The sequence below is a fragment of the Ahaetulla prasina genome, chromosome 2, assembly GCF_028640845.1.
Source record: "Ahaetulla prasina isolate Xishuangbanna chromosome 2, ASM2864084v1, whole genome shotgun sequence".
In the NCBI taxonomy this organism is placed as follows: Eukaryota; Metazoa; Chordata; class Lepidosauria; order Squamata; family Colubridae; genus Ahaetulla; species Ahaetulla prasina.
Window position 1 is genome coordinate 180,619,504 of NC_080540.1, and position 21,596 is coordinate 180,641,099.

Sequence of the window (21,596 nt, forward strand, 5' to 3'; positions counted from 1 at the left end):
GAGGAAGCAGTGAAAACACTGTCCAGTTGAAGGGCTATTAAGGACCTTTTAAGAACTTTAAAAATGGAGGCAATGTGAAAGACATGCATGATGTAACTGTAATAATTCTTATTCACCAAATCTGTTAACTGCAATACTATTAAAGCTGAACAAGAGGGAGTGGCTATGCATTCATCTTCCAAATATTTAGAAAGTTGAAGAAGCATCTGAATTATAGAATATAAAAAGCACATTGGCTTTGTTTGCTGCAGTAATGCTTGCAGATAAGCCACTTTGCATTCAAGGGTGACAGGATGGAATGACACTTTGGGGGTACTAATGTGTTCATTCACAAGACCTCTTTAATCATTTGTCTGAAATGGTATAGGGTTTCCTGCCTGAGGAGCAGGGGGTTGGACTAGAAGACCTTCAAGATCCCTTCCAACTCTGTTATTCTGTTACCATTCAAACCTCTTACTGAGTCATACTTCTGCTCCCACCTATCATTCAGTATGCAATTCAAATGGAGAAGACTACATTTCTTTTCTATTAAAATCTTGCTTTGATTGGCAGGTAGGTAGGCAGCCTGCTAAGAGCCCAGTTGTGCCAATGATGAGGGAAGATGGGAAAAGTCATCCAGCACACAAATGTGAATTTTGGACAACTACTCACTACACCTACGAAGATAATTTTCTCAAAAGCCCCCCCACCACTTTCCCTTTACATTTCTCTCCCCACGAATTGCTGCTGCTTTCAGGTACTATTGCAAGGCATAACCCCACTCTCCTTTCTCAATCACAAATGCTTGTTAGCTCTTTGCCTGCATGAAAACTTTCAATCGATCCAACGGTGCAGTTCCAGTCCTAGAGACAGCACCAGCCATAGCTCCAGCTATGAGTTGTTTCCACCACATCCCAGTTTTCTTCTCTTTCTCAGAAAACTCATCAGGAACAGTGAGGCACTCCCCAATGTCAAGGACCTATCAAAATAAAGGAAAAAAATAAAGGGTCAAGCACTTTATTTTGAAGTACTATTGGGAGAAATATGCTAGTCAAAAGTAATAGGCAAATATTCTAAAGGTTTCATTATACTGAATTCAAACACTATTGATATTTTGGTTAGTTATATTGATTATCAAAATCCAAACAGATAAGGATGGGCAAATCAAATATTAAAAGCTGGAACTGAAGTTGAATCCAGGATCAGAATATGCTGGGGATCCCTATTCTGCATAACTACTCAAAAAGCAAGTTCTATTCCCACCTTCCTGGTGAAGAAAGCTTACAGAACACTTTATTTCCTTAAACTTTTTATCCAAATTAAGTCATTAGAAATGTATTCATCTTCTCATATTCTGGCCTCTCCTTTTCTGCACTGATATGTAAAGGCTTCCTACCACATGCTGCTGTTGACCCTTCCTACATTCCTGTTTCCAAAAATTTCTGAGTATGGAATTAACCGTAGTCTACATCTCAAGCGAAATCGGGGGTTGTAAATCACAAATGATGACCTGTTGAGAATCCTGCTCAAAGGCACACGGAGGTTAATATTGAAAGCACTGCGCTCAAGAACTCACATAACTGAATAAAAAATGAAAATCAGGCCGGCACACATAAGGCTATTTTGCAAAAAACTATATAAATGGCATGGATTATCATATTAAAATAGTCGTAAGAATCAATGTATATCCTTATCTAAACTAGGGGAAAAAAACCAGTCAAAACATCTTGGTCTCTGCCCATTGGTCCTCTCTATTTTGGCATTAATCTTTAGAGGTTTCCTTAGTCATACTTTTTCCCTTTTCTCAATATCCAGAATTAAAGTCTTTTACCTGCTCTTCTTAAGGATGAAAAATAAAGTAATCCAAAATGAGAAACTAGAGACTGAATCATCATGAGATAATAAACTGAATTGTGTAAATACAGCCCTTACTGTGAACTCTGCAAATTCAAAGCATTGCCTTCCTATCCAAAATGTTCCTTAAAAAATACTAAATGTAGCTTCTATGGCAAAACAACAAATTAATAATACTTTTCATTTTAAATATCCTGGAAATGCACAGGTCTATGGGGAACAGAATGATACAGTGCAGCTGGGATAGTAAATTGATTCAGTACCAGCAATATAGACCAGAAACACCAGATTAAAGTATCTTCTCAATCAGGCAGCTCACAGATGACCTGGGGCAAGAATAGGTTCCCAGGGTTATCTTGAGGATAAAATGTTATTATACTAAGCTCCTTGGAGGAAAGGCAGAATAAAAATACTGTATAACAAACCAATGCATTTATCCCCAAAATTACATAATTATGTAAAAGAATTACACAAAGAAACCAGTTGCTTCAGCATTTATCAAAAAGTGAAGAGGATATGTACAGAGATCATCAGCTCCTTTGTTGTGTGTCTATAGGGATTGGTTAAGGACCCTGTTAAACGGCAAAACAGACTCAGGTGCTGCTTTTTTTATACCAACACCAGAAGCAGAACCCAGTTTCTATAAACAGGCCTGCCAAAGTCCCTATATTCCTGTTTTTATGATGAGCTACAAGACATAAACAGAATCAAAGGGGCTCAGTGAGGCAAAGAGAGGGCAACAGAACTAGAAGCCTGAGGAATCTGGAGGGCAGCGCCAAAGAAGAAAAATACTGCAGAAGGAAGCACTGCCTGACCTACCAGTTCAAAGTCTCCCACAATGGGCTCCAAGCCTTTGCCGTGTCGATGGTCAGCCTCCCATAGTTCTACCAGGGTCAGCAGCTTTGCATCACCATGGATCCCTGAGGCACTGGGGCCCTTCCTAATAGAAAAAAGCTTTTCCATGATGGGTAAGGATAGGCAAGATGAGAAGAAGGCAAGGAAGGGACACAGCCAAGCCTTCCAGCAACCTTCTAATGGGATTGAAGAGCTAAATGTAGATGGGGAGGGACTTGAAAGAGTCAATCCTATCAGCATTTGTGGATTATATGATGCGAAATGGACCTGCTCCAATCCAAGCAGAAGCTGAGAAAGAAATAGATCTTTGGGAAAGGATGGACTTTTGAAATATTTTGATGCGGAAGAAGGCAAATTCAAGTGAAGCCTGGCTCCCGAATCCCACCAAATAGAATGCAGGGTGTAATTTGACATTTTCCTAACTTTTAAATGAAAGGAAACTGCACTCTTTTTTAATTTTAACACAAAATGTTATTCATTGAAATGGGGCTTTGCAGGAGACCTTCCCATGGATTGCATACAGATTCCGAACATCTCCCCAAGCCTCAGCAGAAATGGGGATACCACTGGTAACATGAACTGTCTTTTGGTCTCCATTCTATTCCAATCAATGGATTCCTCATTATTGTCTGTGAACAAGGACTGGAATTCCAACCATCTCCTATACTTATCCTATACAACACAAAACAGAAGAATACTTCCATTGAGATCAGAGGAACAGACATCCCAATTTTTCCAAGACAATCCTAGTTTAGGGTAAACTCCCCGACCCCAAACTAGGAAAACATTAGTTTCTAGGAATACATCCAGCAATAGCAGGATAAATAGCAGGAGGTTTCAGCTGCAAGACCATTAGATGATTAATACCAGCCACAATGCAGGGAATAGTTTCCATTTCATCACTTACTGAGCTTATAGCGATCATTTTTGGGGGGCAGCAAATGTCTGAATTTAATTTATTCAATTTGATATGGCTGTCCACTCCAGAATACTATATCCTGGATGGTCAGTAGATTTATTATTTATTTATTTATTTAATTAAATTTTTATACCGCCCTTCTCCCGAAGGACTCGGGGCGGTTCACAGCCAAATAAAACCACAATAATAAATATCATAAAACAGTAATTAAAAAACCTATCAAATATGGCCAATTTAATATATATATAAAACAATAAAACCCAGTTAAAATTTAAAACCCCAATAATAACATATAAAATTCTAAAATCCTATGCCAGTCCTGCTCGAAGAAATAGGTACATCTTCAGCTTGTGGTGAAAGGTCCGAAGGTCAGGAAGTTGACGAAGTCCCGGGGGAAGTTCGTTCCAGAGGGTAGGAGCCCCCACAGAGAAGGCCCTTCCCCTGGGGGTCGCCAGCCGGCATTGCTTGGCCGACGGCACCCTGAGGAGTCCCTCTCTGTGAGAGCGCACAGGTCGGTGGGAGGCAAACGGAAGCAGCAGGCGGTCCCGTAAATAACCCGGTCCTAAGCCATGGAGCGCTTTAAAGGTGGTAACCAATACCTTGAAGTGCACCCGATAGACCACAGGCAGCCAGTGCAGCTTGCGCAGGAGTGGTGTTACATGGGAGCCACGAGCGGCCCCCTCTATCACCCGCGCAGCTGCATTCTGGACTAACTGGAGTCTTCGGGTGCTCTTCAAGGGGAGCCCCATGTAGAGAGCATTGCAGTAGTCCAAGCGAGAGGTAACAAGAGTATGAGTGACCGTGCATAAGGCATCCCGGATAAGAAAGGGGCGCAACTGGAGAATCAGGCGAACCTGATGAAAAGCTCTCCTGGAGACGGTCGTCAAATGGTCTTCAAAAGACAACCATCCATCCAGGAGAACGCCTAAGTTGCGCACCTCTCCATCGGGGCCAATGACTCGCCCCCGACAGTCAGCCGCGGCTGCAGCTGACTGTACCGGGGTGCCGGCATCCACAGCCACTCCGTCTTGGAAGGGTTGAGCCTGAGTCTGTTTCTCCCCATCCAGACCCGTACGGCTTCCAAACACAGGGATAGCACTTCGACAGCTTCATTGGGGTGTCCTGGGGTGAAAAAGTACAGCTGCGTGTCATCAGCGTACAGTTGGTAACTCACCCCAAAACCACTGATGATCTCACCCAGCGGCTTCATATAGATGTTGAACAGGAGAGGGGAGAGAATCGACCCCTGCAGCACCCCACAAGTGAGGCGCCTCGCGGTCGATCTCTGCCCCCCTGCCAACACCGTCTGCGACCGGTCAGAGAGATAGGAGGAGAACCACCGATAAACGGTGCCTCCCACTCCCAAACTCCCCAACCGGTGCAGCAGGATACCATGGTCGATGGTATCAAAAGCCGCTTAGAGGTCTAACAGGACCAGGGCAGAGGAATAACCCTTATCCCTGGCCCTCCAGAGATCATCCACCAACGCGACCAAAGCTGTCTCTGTGCTATACGCAGGTCGGAAACCTTACTGGAATGGGTCTAGATAGACAGTTTCATCCAGGTACTGGGGTAACTGACGTGCCACCACACTCTCTACAACCTTCGCCACAAAACGAAGGTTGGAGACTGGACGATAATTTCCTAAAACAGCCGGATCCAGGGAAGGCTTCTTGAGGAGGAGTCTCACCACCGCCTCTTTCAAGGCGGAAGGAACAACCCCTTCCAACAAAGAAGCATTGATAATCCCCCGGAGCCAGCCCCGTGTCACCTCCTGCGTGGCCAACACCAACCAGGAGGGACACGGGTCCAATAAACAAGTGGTAACTTTCAGCCCTCCCAGTAACCTGTCCATGTCCTCAGGAGCCACAGGGTCAAACCAATCCCAAATAATCTCAACGAGTCTCTGACACCTCACCTGGATCTACCCAATTTTGATCCATACCATCCCAAAGCTGAGCGATTTTATCGTGCAGATACATACTAAAATCCTCGGCTCGTCCCTGTAGGGGTTCATCCCACTCCTCCTGTTGAAGAAGAGAGCGGGTCACCCGAAACAGGGCGGCCATCTGCCAATGCAATGAGGGAGGAAACGTAGGAATGCTTAGCCTCCCTCAATGCCACTAGGTAGGTCTGAATATATGACCTAACTAGTGTTCGGTCGGCTTCCGTATGGCTGGATCTCCAAGCACTCTCTAGGCGTTTTTTCCGGTGCTTCATCTCCCTCAGCTCCTCGGAAAACCAAGGAGCCGAGTGAGGTCTGTGCCAGGTCAGAGGCCGCAAAGGCACAACACGGTCCAAAGCCCCGACCACAGCCTGTTCCCAGGCTGCGACTAGCTCTTTGGCCAGGCCATGGGCCAGATCCTCAGGGAACGGCCCAAGCTCCGTCAGGAACCTCTCCGGGTCTATTAGGCGCCTAGGACGGAACCAATGCATTGGTCCCGTCTCCCTGCAGTGGTGAGTAGCGGTCCGAAAGTCCAGACGAAGGAGGGAATGATCTGACCATGACAGTGGCTCAATAACTAAATCTCCTAAGTCCAGATCATTCAACCACTGCCCAGAGATAAAAATCAAATCCAGTGTGCCTCCCCCAATGTGAGTAGGGCCGCTAACTACTTGAGTCAGGTCCATGGCCGTCATGGAGGCCATGAACTCCCGAGCTGTCATAGATGCCACACCGGTCGATGGCAAGTTGAAATCCCCCATGACCATAAGTCTGCGGGTCTCAACCGCCACCCCGGCAAGCACATCCAACAGCTCAGGCAGGGCTGTTGTCACGCAGCAAGGAGCCAGGTACGTGATCAACAAGCCTACCTGAATCCTACGAGCCCATTTCACAAAGAGGGATTCACAACCAGATATCTGAGGTACAGTGGTCTCCCTCGGTTCCAGACTCTCCTTAATAACGACCGCCCCCCCCACCCCTACCTTGGGCCCTCGGCTGATGGAATGCTCGAAAACCTGGTGGGCACATCTCGACAAGGGGAACCCCCCCTTCCGTGCCCAACCAGGTCTCCGTAATGCCCATAAAGTCCGCGGCCCCCTCCTGTATAAGATCACAAATCAGAGGGGCTTTGTTCACCACGGACCGTGCATTGCACAACATCAGCCGAAGGTCCAAGTTCTGAGGAAACTGGCCACTCGGGGAACGGAAGAAGCCTGAGGGGCTGGAGCGCGTGACCGCTTTCAAACAGCGGGCACGCCCCCCAGAGATCGATACGGCCCCCCACTTCCACCATATCTGCCCCTCCCACTTACCGTGCCAATAGAACTACCCTCATAAACGGGAACATGACCCTCCCCCATTACCTTCGGACCGGCTGGAATAACGCCGCGAGCAGACGCAGGAACTGGACCCCTCCCCGGCGGGTTACCCCATCGCCCGTCCTTACCCTCCCCCCCTTTAAAAAACACCTATTTAAAAATCCCCAAAGATTCTTCCTAGATGCATGCCACCTCTCTAGGTCCCAAAACCCATCAATAAGGCCGGCCCTCGGTAATGTAGAGGGCCATTCCTGCGAGGCGGGGGAGCCTCGCAGGTGCAAGAGTAGTAGATGGCAGAAGTTGGGTTTTTTTATATCTCTTTGCTGCCATTTAGTGGATGCTGTAGCCTAGATATTTGCAGCCCTAATTGTGCCTGCTAGAGTATTTGTTTTGGATTAATACTGCAATAATAAACATATAAACATATACAGATTAATGGTTTTTACTCTTGGAAATCTAGTCATTGTATGTTGAGTTTAATTTAAAATGCATGATGGTTGGTAGGTTACATTTTTCTTGAGATTTGACTAGGCTGCCTTGACTTCTACCTTGAAATATCCTAGGAAACTTGTACTTTCTCTGTACTCAGCACATCTGCTACAGATGACTTTGTGTTTAAATATAAACTTTAATCTGCCCTATTTCAATCAACCGATGAGATTAACACAGCGAGAAGATAGAGAACCTTGGCTAAAATCCAGCCCAGAGATAACAAATTTTCAGATCCTCTTTTTCCTAGAGGATTCTGTCCCTCCCTCACAGGGACACATGTATTTGGAAACCCAGATCAAAGGCAAATGTAATCTTTGAAATGGATACGCTGAAGTTTTGGCATATTGTAAAAAGACTTCAGGTTCCATCACAAAGACGGCAAAAATTGCGTAAGTCAAATAGCACTCATTCCAAGGAGAGGGCCTACTAATCAAAACGCAAGATAAAAATCAAGGCTAGCCACTCCCATACCAGGAGAATTCTACTGTGAAGGATCTAGCCAAATACAATCAAGATACCTCTTGCCCACGGCAAGGAATGGCCTCTGCTATACGGGCGAGACCATCAGATGGCTTTACTATTAAAGGATCTTTGTTCAATTTTCCAAAAGAAAAGAAAGAATACATTTCAAGCATGTGGTCAGGAAAAATCCCAGAATTCGAGATGGAACAAAACTGATTGGGAGGGGTTGGAAGAAAAAAGAGCTGGTTTAAATCAAAGGCAATATCTCACACCCCAAATACAGGTAGTCTTTTACTTACAACCACAATGGAGCCCAAAATTTCTGTTGCTACATGAGTTTTACCCCATTTTACAGTCTTTCTTGGCACAGTTAGACTTAGACTTACATACTGCTTTACAGTGCTTTATAGCCCTCTCTAGCCCTCTGTTTACAGAGTCGGCATATTATCCCCAACAATCTAGGTCCTCATTTTACCAAACTCAGAAGGCTGGAAGTCTGAGTCAACCCTGAGCCTGGTGAATTTGAACTGCCAAATTGCAGCCAGCCAGCAGTCAGCAGAAGTGTTCTGCAGTATTGCACTCTAACCACTGAGCCACCATGGCTTAGTTGTTAAGTGAATCACTAGAGTTGATAAGTTAGTCACCTGGTTGTTAAATTAATCTGATTTCCCTGCTGACTTTACTTGTCAGAAGGTCACAGAAGGTGATCACACGGGACATCACAGTCATAAATATGAACCGCTTGCCAAGCATCTGAATTTTAATCATGTGATTATGGGGATGCTGCAAAGGTTGCAATTGTGAAAAACAGTCATATGTCACATTTTTCAGTGCTGTTATAACTTTGAACTGTCAATAAATGAAGTGTAAGTCGAGGACTACCTGTGTGGCTTCTGGCTCTCTGTTACTGCTTTCTACCTGGCACTCTAGCTGCAGCCTACTTCCCTCCCCCATCAGGCTTCTATGCAAAGGCACACCCCCTTTGTTTCTTCTCTATTCCAATTTCCCTCTAGTCACATAATTTCCTCCACAAGTAGAAATTACCTGAGGGTGGAACCAGAACCAGTAAGTTAAAACCACAAGGAAAAAGATTCAGACTAGACATCGGGAGGAACTCTGACTTTGTACAGAGTTCAAAGCTGTAAGCCGATGGAATAGGGAGCCACATGAAACAGTCATTCTCCTTTGTTGGAGGTTATTCTACTAATAATCACTGACTGAGATGGGAGGCCACAGAAATTGAATAAATAAATAAATAAACCCTTTGCTGAGTGGACATTGATGATATCCAAAGTCCCTTCTACCCTATGATTTTGTTTACATTCTATGTTTTTGTACAGAAAGGCCAACTGAACAAACTTGTTCCCATTTTCTGGCATTGTATGTCTATCTTTAATAAATTATATTATTTCAGCATCTTAGGTTCCCCCTCCCTTTCCCTTGTTTCTAACTTTCATAAATGCATTCCTTCTTTATGTCATAAAGATAACGTTAACACAGCATTTTTCAAGCTTGGCAACCTTAAGATGTGTAGATTACAACTCCCAGAAATCTAGGAGTTGAAGTGCAGACATCTTAATGTTGCCAAGTTGGGGAAGACACTGCTTTAACATGTTTCCCCCATGTGCTTACAGACTTCAACCTCAGTCAATATCTGCAACATTCAGGAAAGCAGGAAAGAAGTCAGAGAATATAAGATAAATTTCCAAGTTACTTGTTTCTTGACTGATTTGCCGAAATTGCAGACTTTCTAACTGGTGTGTGTGTGAGAGATCATGTAGAGAAAAAATGTAAAATTCAGAGTTGGAAGAAATGTAATTGCTTTTAAATGACAGAATTCAGCAACTCAGGTTTGTGAATAAATAAAATCCCCCAAATTATAATCTGTATTTTAGCTAGGACGCTTGTGGTTTAAAATCAGCTTTGAAATGGAGATTGTAAAGTAAATGTTATTTTAGTGCAGGCAACATAATGCTTATGAGCATCCATTAGCATCCCATGTGACACCAATACCCTGCCTCAAAAAAATTGGGCATTAATAATGCATTTTAAAATTTAGTGAGAATGCTTACAACCCTCCCACTGAACTACACAGCCAATCTATAATTTCTTTCTCTTAACAAAGATGACCTATCTGGCAATAAGGACATAAACTAAAGGTAAAACTCTTATTTATGTTTCTTGAAATTAGCGTCTTTCACATGTTACAAATAACAGAAATAATGATTAACATGAAAACACAGCAAGGTACATAGAATGGAAAGGTTACTTTGCAATTCCAGAATTCTGTGTTCAAATATTTTTAAAAGGTGCAAACATCTACACATACAACTTAATTGTGTTCAGAGGATTGATCAGGAGCAGGGTGGGAGGAAAAAGAGGCTGAGGTGGGTGGATTAAAATATGTATAAGTCAGAATACCTCCCATCATGTCTTGTCCAGCAGTGTGGATAGGATATGGCAGGATTCTTTGCAATGAAACACTGAAGAGGATCAAACTGTGGGGATGCTACCCTGCAGTTCCACCCATAACAAAAAACAGAGAAGCAGGAACATAATGCAAAAGAAAATTCATGTTTGGATAGTTCTCACCCAAATAATGTATGCTCTAAAGAATATTTCCCCCCAGAAGTCAACAAAGTATTTCATTTATTAAATATATATGCCACTCATCTCCCTAATAAAGAAACCTCCCTGAGCTCTTCCTCCAGTTTTCTCTTAATAAGTGGCCTCATTTGAGGATCTCTATTTGATAAAGAGAATGCAAATAATATTCATAAGACTCCCCCAATCTTAAGAACCTTAATAATGTCCTCCGTGCGGTCCATGGTGATGGTAGTTGTAATCCAATAACATTTGAAGGCTCTCCCTCTCCCCCACAGAATGAGTGGATGGAGAACAGCCTTATGGGTCCCATTCAACCATAAGGCTGTTCATTCAACCATAAGGCTGTTCTTTGTGCTCTTTATGGCCATTTTCTCCCCAGTGGAAATCTAAGCCAGGTTCTTCTAGGACACCCAAGAAGCTGCCTTGGATCCCCTAATTTGAGACAAAGTTATTTCAGATTAAATAATTACAGCTGGCTGGCAATATTCACTTCAAACAGGGGAAACATATAGCCCACTAATGCAGTTGTTTAATGTAAGGAAGATATAAATGTTCTTTTCCCCAAAGCTACATTCATGCTAGATTCAATATCTTTCCAGACCTAGTCGTCAGAGCAAAGAGATGTGACTTGCCTATGGGCTGTTCACCTATTGGGTCTGATTTCTTTTAGTTCTGTAACTCCAAGCTTGCCAATTTTCAAAACAGAGGAGAGGGATGGAGTAGACAATAATCCCAGGCCTGGCTAGATGGGAAATATGGCTTACCATTGAGTGCTTCCAATAGTGCACTATCTCTTCCATGTTCTCTAATGGATTGAGGATGAAGTGGTCTCGCCACTCATTCCAGTCAATGGTCATAGTGCCATCTTTGTCGATGCTGCAAAACACAAGCCCACACTGTACCGAGGACAAGGAACTATATTGGGTTGATTCTACCCCTCTTTAGGAAAACTGAAGCTTCACTGTAGAAACAAGGGGGCAACCTAGAGCAGAGAGGATGCTTTGTTCAAATGGTAGGACAGAATGCAGAATAGAAATCCCAGTGTCTTTGCTGGAACTACCTGTAGTAGCAGGACTAGTTCCAGCTCTGAGAGTGAAAACTCTCTATAAAATGCTCAGAGAAGCAGTCTTTGGAAATCTATTAACTGGTGACATCAACACCAGGGCTTTACAGGCCATTTTAACTTTCCACTCTTCTATGTCAACACAGAGGGAAATAAATGTGATAGATTCAGGGAAGGCACTGAGAGCTGATAGGATAAATCAGTAGCCTCAGATCATTCCTGAGTACTGTCCTCTCCTCCAAACTTTTAGTCCAGCTGGTAACCAGAAATGAATGCAACTGCTTGGTTTCATTCCAACCCAGCAAAATGAAACACCTCTCGCCACATTTCAGATATTGTAGGATAAGGAGATAGGAGGAGTGCAAAGCAAGAACAGTTTGAGTCTCACCTGTGCAAGATTTTCTCCGCTTGTTGGAGAGAGATGTAAACTCCCAGGCACTGGAAAGTTTGCTGGATCTCAGAGACATCGATCTGGCCTGCAACATAAATACAAAGACAAGGAGCATGGCTATCCATTTGGGGGATTAGGGATCAGTCCAGGAAACTGATCGGTTAGGAGAAGCCTAGAAGGTTTCTAGTAGGATGAAGTGAGCTGTGCTCAAAATTTTCATGGGCCTAAGAAAGAGAGAGAGAGAGAAACAGAGTCAAAGGACTAGTGGGTTTGGAGAAGTTTTAAACAGATCGCAATTTATACCAGGTAGCATCTTGAAAGTTTTTTCAGGGCTGTATATTGCAAGTGCAGAGAAAGAGATTATAAAATCAGCCATCCCTCTTTTCCAAACTGCCAATATTTAGCCCTTTGTGAATCTTCCCAGCTTGAAGAAGAACTGATCAGAAGTTAAGAGCAAATGCTTAAAGAGCTAGAGGACAAACAACCTCACAGGGCTCTGCAAAAGACCGAAAGGGAGATTGCTGGTTGGATATTTGAAGGGCTGTACTAGAAGAGAGAATGAATGAAAAGGAGAACACAGAGCAGTCGGTATAAATGAGTGCTGAGTGAAAAAGAAAGCACAGCTGGAAAATGGGCTCCCGCAGCATTGTCAAAGATTTATTAGCTTTGTTTCTACAAGCACGTGCTTGTAAAGGATGGCGTAGTTAACATTTGTCTCAATGTTATGCCCCAAAGGTCCCAGCTCCAGAAAATGCTTTGCTAAAACTAGGAACACAAGGAAAGCAGTGTCATGTCTGAGTAGGGTACGTACTAGCCACAAACGGTTGAAACCAGTTTTCTCCCTCCCAGAAGGTTTGGAACAGAGTGGAAAAAAGAGTGATGCTAATTGGTTATACTGTTTTTTTCCTATAGTTTTAATGTTTAAATTAGCACTGAGAGCACTTTGTAAATCAAAATATTGATGAATTAATGCCTGCATGTATTCTCGGACAGAGCAAGGGTTTCTTCACTAGACCTAAAAATACTAGAGGCAAAAATAGAAAGCTGGATGGTCATTTTGTTTTAAACAAATCATATTTTATACCAAATATTTGAGACTGATTAAGATGCCTAAGCAACACTCATTTGGAGAACTACAATACAAGCCAAGAGTGTAATGGCAGCTATCCTTATAATTCTAATCCCTATGGCTTTCCCTTATAAATCTATACAGTACTAAGAGTTTACAGGTCAGTGATAGACGATAGTATTGATATACAAGCCACCTTTTCAGGTTCATACATCACATAATGTGGTTTGTTGATTATAGCTTAGTATTATAGCTTAGAATGCCACCACATGTTTACTGGATCCGTGCTCCTCCTGGTTGGTGCTGGCCATGCAGGAGGTGACACGAGGCTGGCTCCGGGGGATTACAAATGCTTCTTTGCGGGAGGGGGTCTTTCCCACTGCCTTGAAAGAGGCGGTGGTGAGACCTCTCCTCAAGAAGCCTTCCCTGGACCCAGCTGTTTTAGGAAATTACCGCCCAGTCTCCAATCTTCGCTTTACGGCGAAGATTGTAGAGAGTGCGGTGGCATGTCAGCTACCCCAGTACCTGGATGAAACTGTCTATCTAGACCCGTTCCAGTCCGGCTTTCGACCCGGATACAGTACGGAGACGGCTTTGGTCGCGTTGGTGGATGATCTCTGGAGGGCCAGGGATAAGGGTTATTCCTCTGCCCTGGTCCTATTAGACCTCTCAGCGGCTTTTGATACCATCGACCATGGTATCCTGCTGCGCCGGTTGGAGGTGTTGGGAGTGGGAGGCACCGTTTATCGGTGGTTCTCCTCCTACCTCTCTGACCGGATGCAGACGGTGTTGACGGGGGCAGAGATCGACTCCGAGGTGCCTCATGTGTGGGGTACCACAGGGATCGATTCTCTCACCCCTCCTGTTCAACATCTATATGAAGCCGCTGGGTGAGATCATCAGTGGTGTTGGGGTGAGATACCAACTGTACGCTGATGACACGCAGCTGTACTTTTCCACCCCAGGCCACCCCAGCGAAGCCGTCGAAGTGCTGTCCCGGTGTTTGGAAGCCGTACGGGTCTGGATGGGGAGGAACAGGCTCAAAATTAATCCCTCTAAGACGGAGTGGCTGTGGATGCCGGCACCCCGGTACAGTCAGCTGCAGATGCGGCTGTCTGTTGGGGGTGAGTCGTTGGCCCCGATGGAGAGGGTGCGCAACTTGGGCGTGCTCCTGGATGGGCGGTTGTCCTTTGAAGAACATTTGACGACTGTCTCCAGGAGAGCTTTTTATCAGGTTCGCCTGATCCGCCAGTTGTGTCCCTTCCTGGACCGGGATGCCCTATGCACGGTCACTCATGCTCTCGTTACCTCTCGCTTGGACTACTGCAATGCTCTCTACATGGGGCTCCCCTTGAAGAGCACTCGGAGACTCCAGCTAGTCCAGAATGCGGCTGCGCGGGTTATTGAGGGAGCGGTTCGGAGCTCCCATGTAACACCTATCCTGCGCAGACTGCACTGGCTACCTGTTGTCTTCTGGGTGCGCTTCAAGGTATTGGTTACCACCTTCAAAGCGCTCTATGGCTTAGGACCGGGATACTTATGGGACCGTCTACTGATGTCTTCTATCTCCCAGTGACCGGTGCGTTCCCACAGAGGGACTCCTTAGGGTGCCATCAGCCAAACAATGTCGACTGGCAGCCCCCAGGGGGAGGGCCTTCTCTGTGGGGGCTCCTACCCTGTGGAACGAGCTCCCCCTTGGACTTCAACAATTACCTGACCTTAGGACCTTTCGCCGCGAACTTAAAACCTATTTATTTCGTATGGCTGGACTGGCTTGATTTTTTAAATTTAAATTTAATTTAATGGATTTTAAATTTCTGTAATTTTATAGGGTGTAATTTGTATCTTAAATTTTCTGGCTAATTGAATAAGTTTTTTAAGGGTTGTTTTTAATATTGTGCGTGCTTTTGTTTGTATTTTATTTGGCTGTTCACCGCCCTGAGTCCTTCGGGAGAAGGGCGGTATACAAATTAAAATATTATTATTATTATTATTATTATTATTATTATTATTATTATTATTATTATTATTATTATTATTATTATTATTATTATTATTCTGTATGAATCTATCCAACCTGGTTTTTAACCATATTTTTCATCTTAATCATAAACATAGCTGCTAGTTGACTTAGAATTTTCTCAAAGTGCTATCTCAGTGGTTCTCAACCTTTTCTTCATCACAGATCCCCTTTAAATACCTGTTGTGGCCATGGGCCATGGCCATGGCCCATCAAAACTCAAGATTTAAATCATAACATTTCTTCTAGTCTTTGCAGACCCCCTGTGACAACACTGCACCCACCCAGGTTGTCTGCGGACCACAGGTTGAGAACTACTGTGCTATCTCACACAGAAGTTGGGCTGCAAGCTCCTTTAATCTACTAGTCAGCATAGGAGGAAATGATGGAATTGGGAACACAACCATTCAGAGGGCAGCAAGTTGGGTAATATTTACAGACGACCTGCAGGATTCCCACAGAGTATCAATTTAGCTTTGACTGCTGTAAGCAGCCTAGCTGATGCAACTCTTTACTTGGTGGAGAGTATTTGCATAGGAATTGGGAGGGAGAGTACAATCCAACAAACATCACAGAACTAAACTAAAACAGCAAGACTGTGCGGGAAAGTAACTAGTGAGGGAAATCAGCCATTTTAATTACCTCCGTTTTTCCATTTGAAATTTCTGAATACTTTCATTCTCACAAGAAAACTAACATGGTCCTGACCTTATAGAATATTTTTTCCATTTGGAGAGTTGAAACATTTTTGGATTTTTACTTGAACAAGCATAAAACTATACCGGCATGATGTCTGCTGACCCCGTTACCAGTCTTTATCTTGCTTATCATTTTCTTGCTGTGTTCCATCCAACATGGATTTTGGACGGAGGCTGAACATAAATAATATTGGCACTAAGGATGACTTAAGTCACGGGCTGCTGAGGACGAAAAGAAAGAAACGTCATTGGGCACAGCCTGCCCATTAAAAAAAAATGTTGCTAGGACATGCCTGTAATTCATTCAGTCCAAGTGGGAAAAGGGTCAGAGACTGTGTACTTAGTACAACAGAGGAATAGCACAAACAGGTCAAACTCTCTTCTCCCAGGACTGCTTTTAAATAAATGATTTGAATCACACAGCCTGCTCAGGTTTGAAGTAAGTCTGTTTAGCTCTGGATTGACATGCTCTATAAGCCCAGAAGTTATTATTTGTAACCACTGATTGTATGGCTCAGTGTAACATGGGAACCCACTCTGCCTTTGGCTTGTATTCATTGGGAAACGACAGAAAAGTTGGCCTTGGCATTTACCCAGAGTAAAGAATTCTAGGAAATTAATTCCTGAAAGAAAGAGGTTGTTTTAACCCAACAAGCTGCTTGTTGGGTTCATGGGAACTGTGTTCTGACATATTTGCATAGCTCAAGAAAGGATGCTTTAATTGGGTATTAGAAAAAAAGAAACATTTCCATCAGAACAATTATATAAAAAACATTAAATGGCAGAACTGGAAAAACTGCCTGGCTTTGTAGGAGCAAATACGCAATTAGGTGTACTGCATAGTTTCAATGCAAAATGTTTTATTACCCCAGAGATATCAGAATAAAAATAGGAATAGAACACTGGAAGCACAAGATGTTTCAACCAGGCTAAGACAAGATGCCATTAACTTTTCTTTTGAGTTCAGTGAGTAACTATGGAATTAGTAGGTGGCTCTTTTCCATTTGTTTTGAGATCTGTAAATATATTCCCTCACCCTTCCTTATTTTAAGACAGCTTAAAATAAGAAAGCAATGTTCACAATGTTTGTGCTGTGTCTACTATAACTTAAAGTTGTGGTGTGGAAAAGTCCTTAGACAAATTAGCTATTTGTTCTACTAGCCGTTTCTCATAAGTGGGTAGTAATTATGTTGGATTTAGCCAGCCTGCCTGCCTGCCTATCTCCCTCTCTCTCCCTTCCTCTCTCTCTCTCTCCCTTCCTCTCTCTCTCTCCCGAGCAAAGGTGGGAATCTCTCCTCCCTGATCACTATTGATTGGTATAGACCAGTGGTGAAATCCAATTTTTTTTACTACTGGTTCTGTGGGCATGGTTTGGTGGGCGTGGCAAGGGAAGGATACTGCAAAATCTCTTTTTCCTCCCCACTCCAGGGGAAGGATACTGCAAAATCCCCATTCCCTCCCAACTCCTGTGGGAAGGATATTGCAAAATCTCCATTCCCACTCCACTTTGGGGCCAGCCAGAGGTGGCATTTGCCGGTTCTCAGAACTACTCAAAATTTCCACTACAGGTTCTCCAGAACCTGTCAGAACTTGTTGGATTTCACCCCTGGTATAGACTCTGGAGAAAGGAGGAGAACCAGCTCAATACAGGGCTGCCATTCCCAATTTCTGGAGCTGATCCAGAAGTATACCATGTTTGATGTACTAAAGGCCCGAGAGGTCAAGAAGAGCAAGAATGGATGCACTACTACCTACACCCCACCTCAACAGAGATATCTAAAAGCATAACCAATGCCATTTCCATCCTATATCCTAGCCTGGAAAGGAGTCCAGATAATCTGCTTCATCCAGGGTCTTCTGAAGCTGTTATATGACCACTTTCTCAACCATCTTGGGAGGTTAGATACTGAGAGAAAATTGTCCTCTATGATTGGATTCAGTGATGGTTTCTAAAGGACAAATCAATCCTTACTTAAGAATTCTAATTCTTTGTAGTGTACACTCTAATCAAGACTGCCTCAACATTGCACACATGCACATGTTCCTAACAACATAAATAGCATCTTACTGGATTTAACCCCTAGCCCATCTAGTCCAGCAATCTGTTCTCACAGTGGCCAACTAACAGCACATGGAAGGTCACCAATCTCCCAACAATGGTGATACAAGTATGGACTGTTGTATGGGACTGACTTTACTGAGTATCATATTTGAAAAGTTTGCCAAAAGACAGCTTAAAATCTGAAGGCCTCCTTAGAAGGCCAGTCCAAGTCGGTCTGAATGAGAAGCTTCCTAAAAGAGATTGTGGATGTTCTGGGATGTCTATCAACAAGGAATATGTCGTGTCCCACTCCTCCGCTGACGGCCGGGTCAGGGAAATCCGAATCAGGCTTGCCTCTGCAGCTCTGCCCAAAGTCCTAGCAAAGTCCTCAGAGCAGGCAGGAGACCAGAAAGTGACTTCAGCAAGATAAGTTCGACTTTGCCTGACTCAGAGACTGCCAGAAAGCAGATCCTTTATATAGGCCATGGGGTGTGGCTCCATGACTCAGCACTCAATAAGGCCTGCCCCTCCCTTCCTTCTGTTGCCTCCGCCTATCCAATCTTCTGATGCGAGGGTCACTCCAATCAGCTGTTGGAAGTAAACTTTCCTCAGGTTCACATGCTATGGAGGAGGGGGAGGGGTCTAGCTGCTCCGTTTGCCTGGGCATGGAGCCAGGGCTGGGGCCGGGGGATGCTCCCTCCTCTGCAGCCTGCTTGGGCATGGAGCCAAGGCTGGGACCGGGAGGTGCCCCCTCCTCTGCAGCTTGTCTGGGCATGGAGCCAGGACTGGGGCCGGGAGGCATACATTCCTCCGTGTTTGGGAGCAGATAAGCAGACCCCGGCTGCGGTGAGAGCGGACAAGACACAACAGAATATATGGGCTGCAGATGTTCAAATATTTGCTCATAATCTTACCCATAACGTTGAGTCTTCTGAGTTTTAAATTTAAATGACAGAAGTTATTTTAGAATTTGCATGTATATTAAGGCTACACTGTGCTTTGGATTCAGTTGGGAACAAATGCTTCAGGACACAGGAGAACACAAACACAGTTCCTTCTTCCTTGTTCCTGAGGCTCCTTTGAGGAACCTTCTAGCTGCTCTAGTAAACTGCAGACAAGGATTGTGTTTGCATTCCTCCATATTCTGAAGTGCTAAATTGATTCCAAAGCACTGTGCAGCCCTAAGCTCTCTCCTCCTCTCAATTAGCATATTCTAATTTTATGCAAATGATCATGTTCCATGTTAGTTTCCCACCCTCCAGGTGCATAAAAATGGCCACCCATATGATATTCAGTCCTGCATATCCCCTATTTCTGAATTTATAAACTCTATCTACTCCAAGGCTCAAGGCAGATAATAATTATTATTCAACCTACCTCAGTCCTGGTTCCTAATGTTATTACATATAATTTAATTTTAACTGAATATAATTAAAATAAATTGTAACTGATTTAAACGTGTCAGTAATTAATCTATCAATGAAGTGAAGGTCTCTAATATTTTTCTACTAGGAAGGATATAATTTTTTAATGTGCACATATATGGACTAGAAGAAATTATAGAAGCATTCTTCCTATGTATTGAAGAAATGGCATATCTGTTGTCATCTGCTTATATGCACTTTTATTGAAAATGATATTTAAAATCAGTTGCCTAATTATATTAAATAGACAAAAATATTTATTTAATGTCATCTTCAAAGTAGTCAATCACTTAAATGCTATTATCTTAATTTTTTTAAAAAAGTCTGATTTTGTCTGAAAGTTGCTTAGATTCAACCTGTGGAAAATATCCACAAAGTTTTGCACAGTTAAGTTCTGGCAAACCTCCACAAGGTCAGTTCTGCAATAAATATCACTGCAGCAGTCTATCTTGGAAATAATGGGAAATGGAATGATGGTTGCTAAGTCTATGTTTAAAACCAGTGGGATATTTTGTTTGTGTGCTTTATTATGTTTTTAAAACAAGCAACACCACACATGCCTAGGTATTTTTGCAACAAGATTGTAGTTTAGAAAGATGCTTTCTTTGGCATTTTTCAACCCACAGTTGCTCCCACACAAATACATAGCCAGCTCTCTTAATAGGAGAAAGAAAAGGAGAACATTGCCTCTTTCGCTGTATGCTAATACAAGGAAAAATCCAGAATTGCTGCTTGATGGGATAGAACGATAGACGGTTCAATTGCTGCTGGATGGGGTAGAAAAATAGCCAGTCTTTAATAATCTCAAATAAAATTTGACCAAACTGCCTGGGTTCCAAACTAACATCTCTTTTAGAAGAGAGGGCAAGGAGGTGGAACTGGAGGTCATTTTCAAAATTATCTTAGGAAACCAGTTGTCCTCCTTTGTGTGTGTATAGTTTTGAGAAGTGAAGACTTGTAGAAGAGCAGCCTTCCCAAATTCCATGGATTCTGTTCTCTCCAAATAGTGTTTCTTTTGCTCCTGGGCCAACTTTATATTCTTCTCTATGGGCTGAAATCCTTATTTTTGGCCCCACAGGAAAAGACACTGAGCAACCAGAAAAACCTGAAGCAACAGAGGTTTTTTTTCCTTTTCACAAGAAGGACAGCCCTTTTAAAAGGAAGAGATGGTTATGGATCTGGCTCACACATTGTATCAAACTCTGGTATGTTAAATTATACTTTACTGAATAAAGTGTAATTGGCTGTCTTGACGCAATGCACCAAGATGCAAGCTAGAGTTTACAAACAGGCAAGGAAGGCCAGGTTCCTACTTTATACTAAGCCAGGGGTCTCCAACCTTGACAACTTTAAGCCTGGTGGACTTCAACTCCCAGCTTTGCTGGCTGGGGCATTCTGGGAGTTGAAGTCCTCCAGGCTTAAAGTTGCCAAGGTTGGAGACCCCTGTACTAAGCCATTATCTTGTTTCTTTGATTTGAGCTTCATATATTTTTGAAAATGTGAGAAAATTGTCATCTATGCTTTCATAGGATAGATTATTGACTAGAGAAGCTGGCTACTCAAGTGGGCTTATCGCTAAACAAAGGACCTTCAGGGCCAGGGAGACAGAACGTATAGCAAAGTTACAAAGAAGAACAAGCATGATTCTCCAGCAGTAGTTGAGAGGGAGGGGTCAGAATAGAACATGCAAATTTTTCCATTGATTGCACTAGGTCAGGGATGTCAAACTTGCGTTGTCATGGCAGTGTCATGTGACGTATCGAGACTTTCTCCCCCTTCGCTAAACCGGGGCCAGCACATGACACATCCGGCCCATGGGCTGCGAGTTTGACACCCCTGCACTAGGTGCAAGATGCAGGAGACCTGGATGAAACCTCTGCATTCACTCCCAATTTGTTGGTTTCGGCCTAATTCAGCAAGCTGCTTCTCCCAAGCATTCCTCAACAATCTGCATATTTAACTATCAGTTTTAAATCTCCAGTGTTAAATTCTTTAAAAAGGTTGATAAAGAAACTTTTTTACAGTGACCTTTCCCCCCTGCTCTTCCCCTTATTTTGATGCGAGGAAAAACTGCACCTGCTTAATGTTTGCTGAGTAAGCAGCAGTTTAAAGACATGGCAGAAAGATCTGGAAATAAGGCTGCAGCTTGAGCTGAGCGCATTAAATGAAAACACAAAGTGCTGAAAATAAAATTGCAAGCCAACTGGGAAGACCCTTATGTAATAGGAAGCTATATAATCCCCAGGGCTGTCTGACAAGGACTTCAAAATAGAATTTAAATCTGCACTGCATAAGAGCAATATAAAAAGAATGTGTCACAAAGAATCAACTAGAGCCTTGTTTTCATCCTTTAGCAACTGATGCTTTTAGCAGTCTTTAACAATCTGGTTTGGACCATTCTAGCTAGAAATTCCAATTTGAAAGCAGCTGGAGAACCTAATCTGGACAATTTCAAACT

General features: G+C 43.3%; 1 protein-coding gene across 2 annotated transcripts in view; it reads right to left on the reverse strand.

Moving 5' to 3' along the window:
* The window catches only part of LOC131190959 (mitochondrial adenyl nucleotide antiporter SLC25A23-like), a 49,967-nt gene that overhangs the window by 14,158 nt on the left and 14,213 nt on the right, over nt 1–21,596 (reverse strand). Inside the window, exons 3-5 of one of the 2 annotated variants that reach the window (XM_058168531.1) lie at nt 11,884–11,971; nt 11,197–11,308; nt 800–958 (exon numbers count right to left, since the gene is read on the reverse strand). In XM_058168531.1, the coding sequence (XP_058024514.1) occupies nt 800–958; nt 11,197–11,308; nt 11,884–11,971 (359 nt within the window). Of the gene's footprint in view, nt 1–799; nt 959–11,196; nt 11,309–11,883; nt 11,972–21,596 lie in introns of those variants that run through there. The other variant, XM_058168532.1, reaches the window with a different exon arrangement.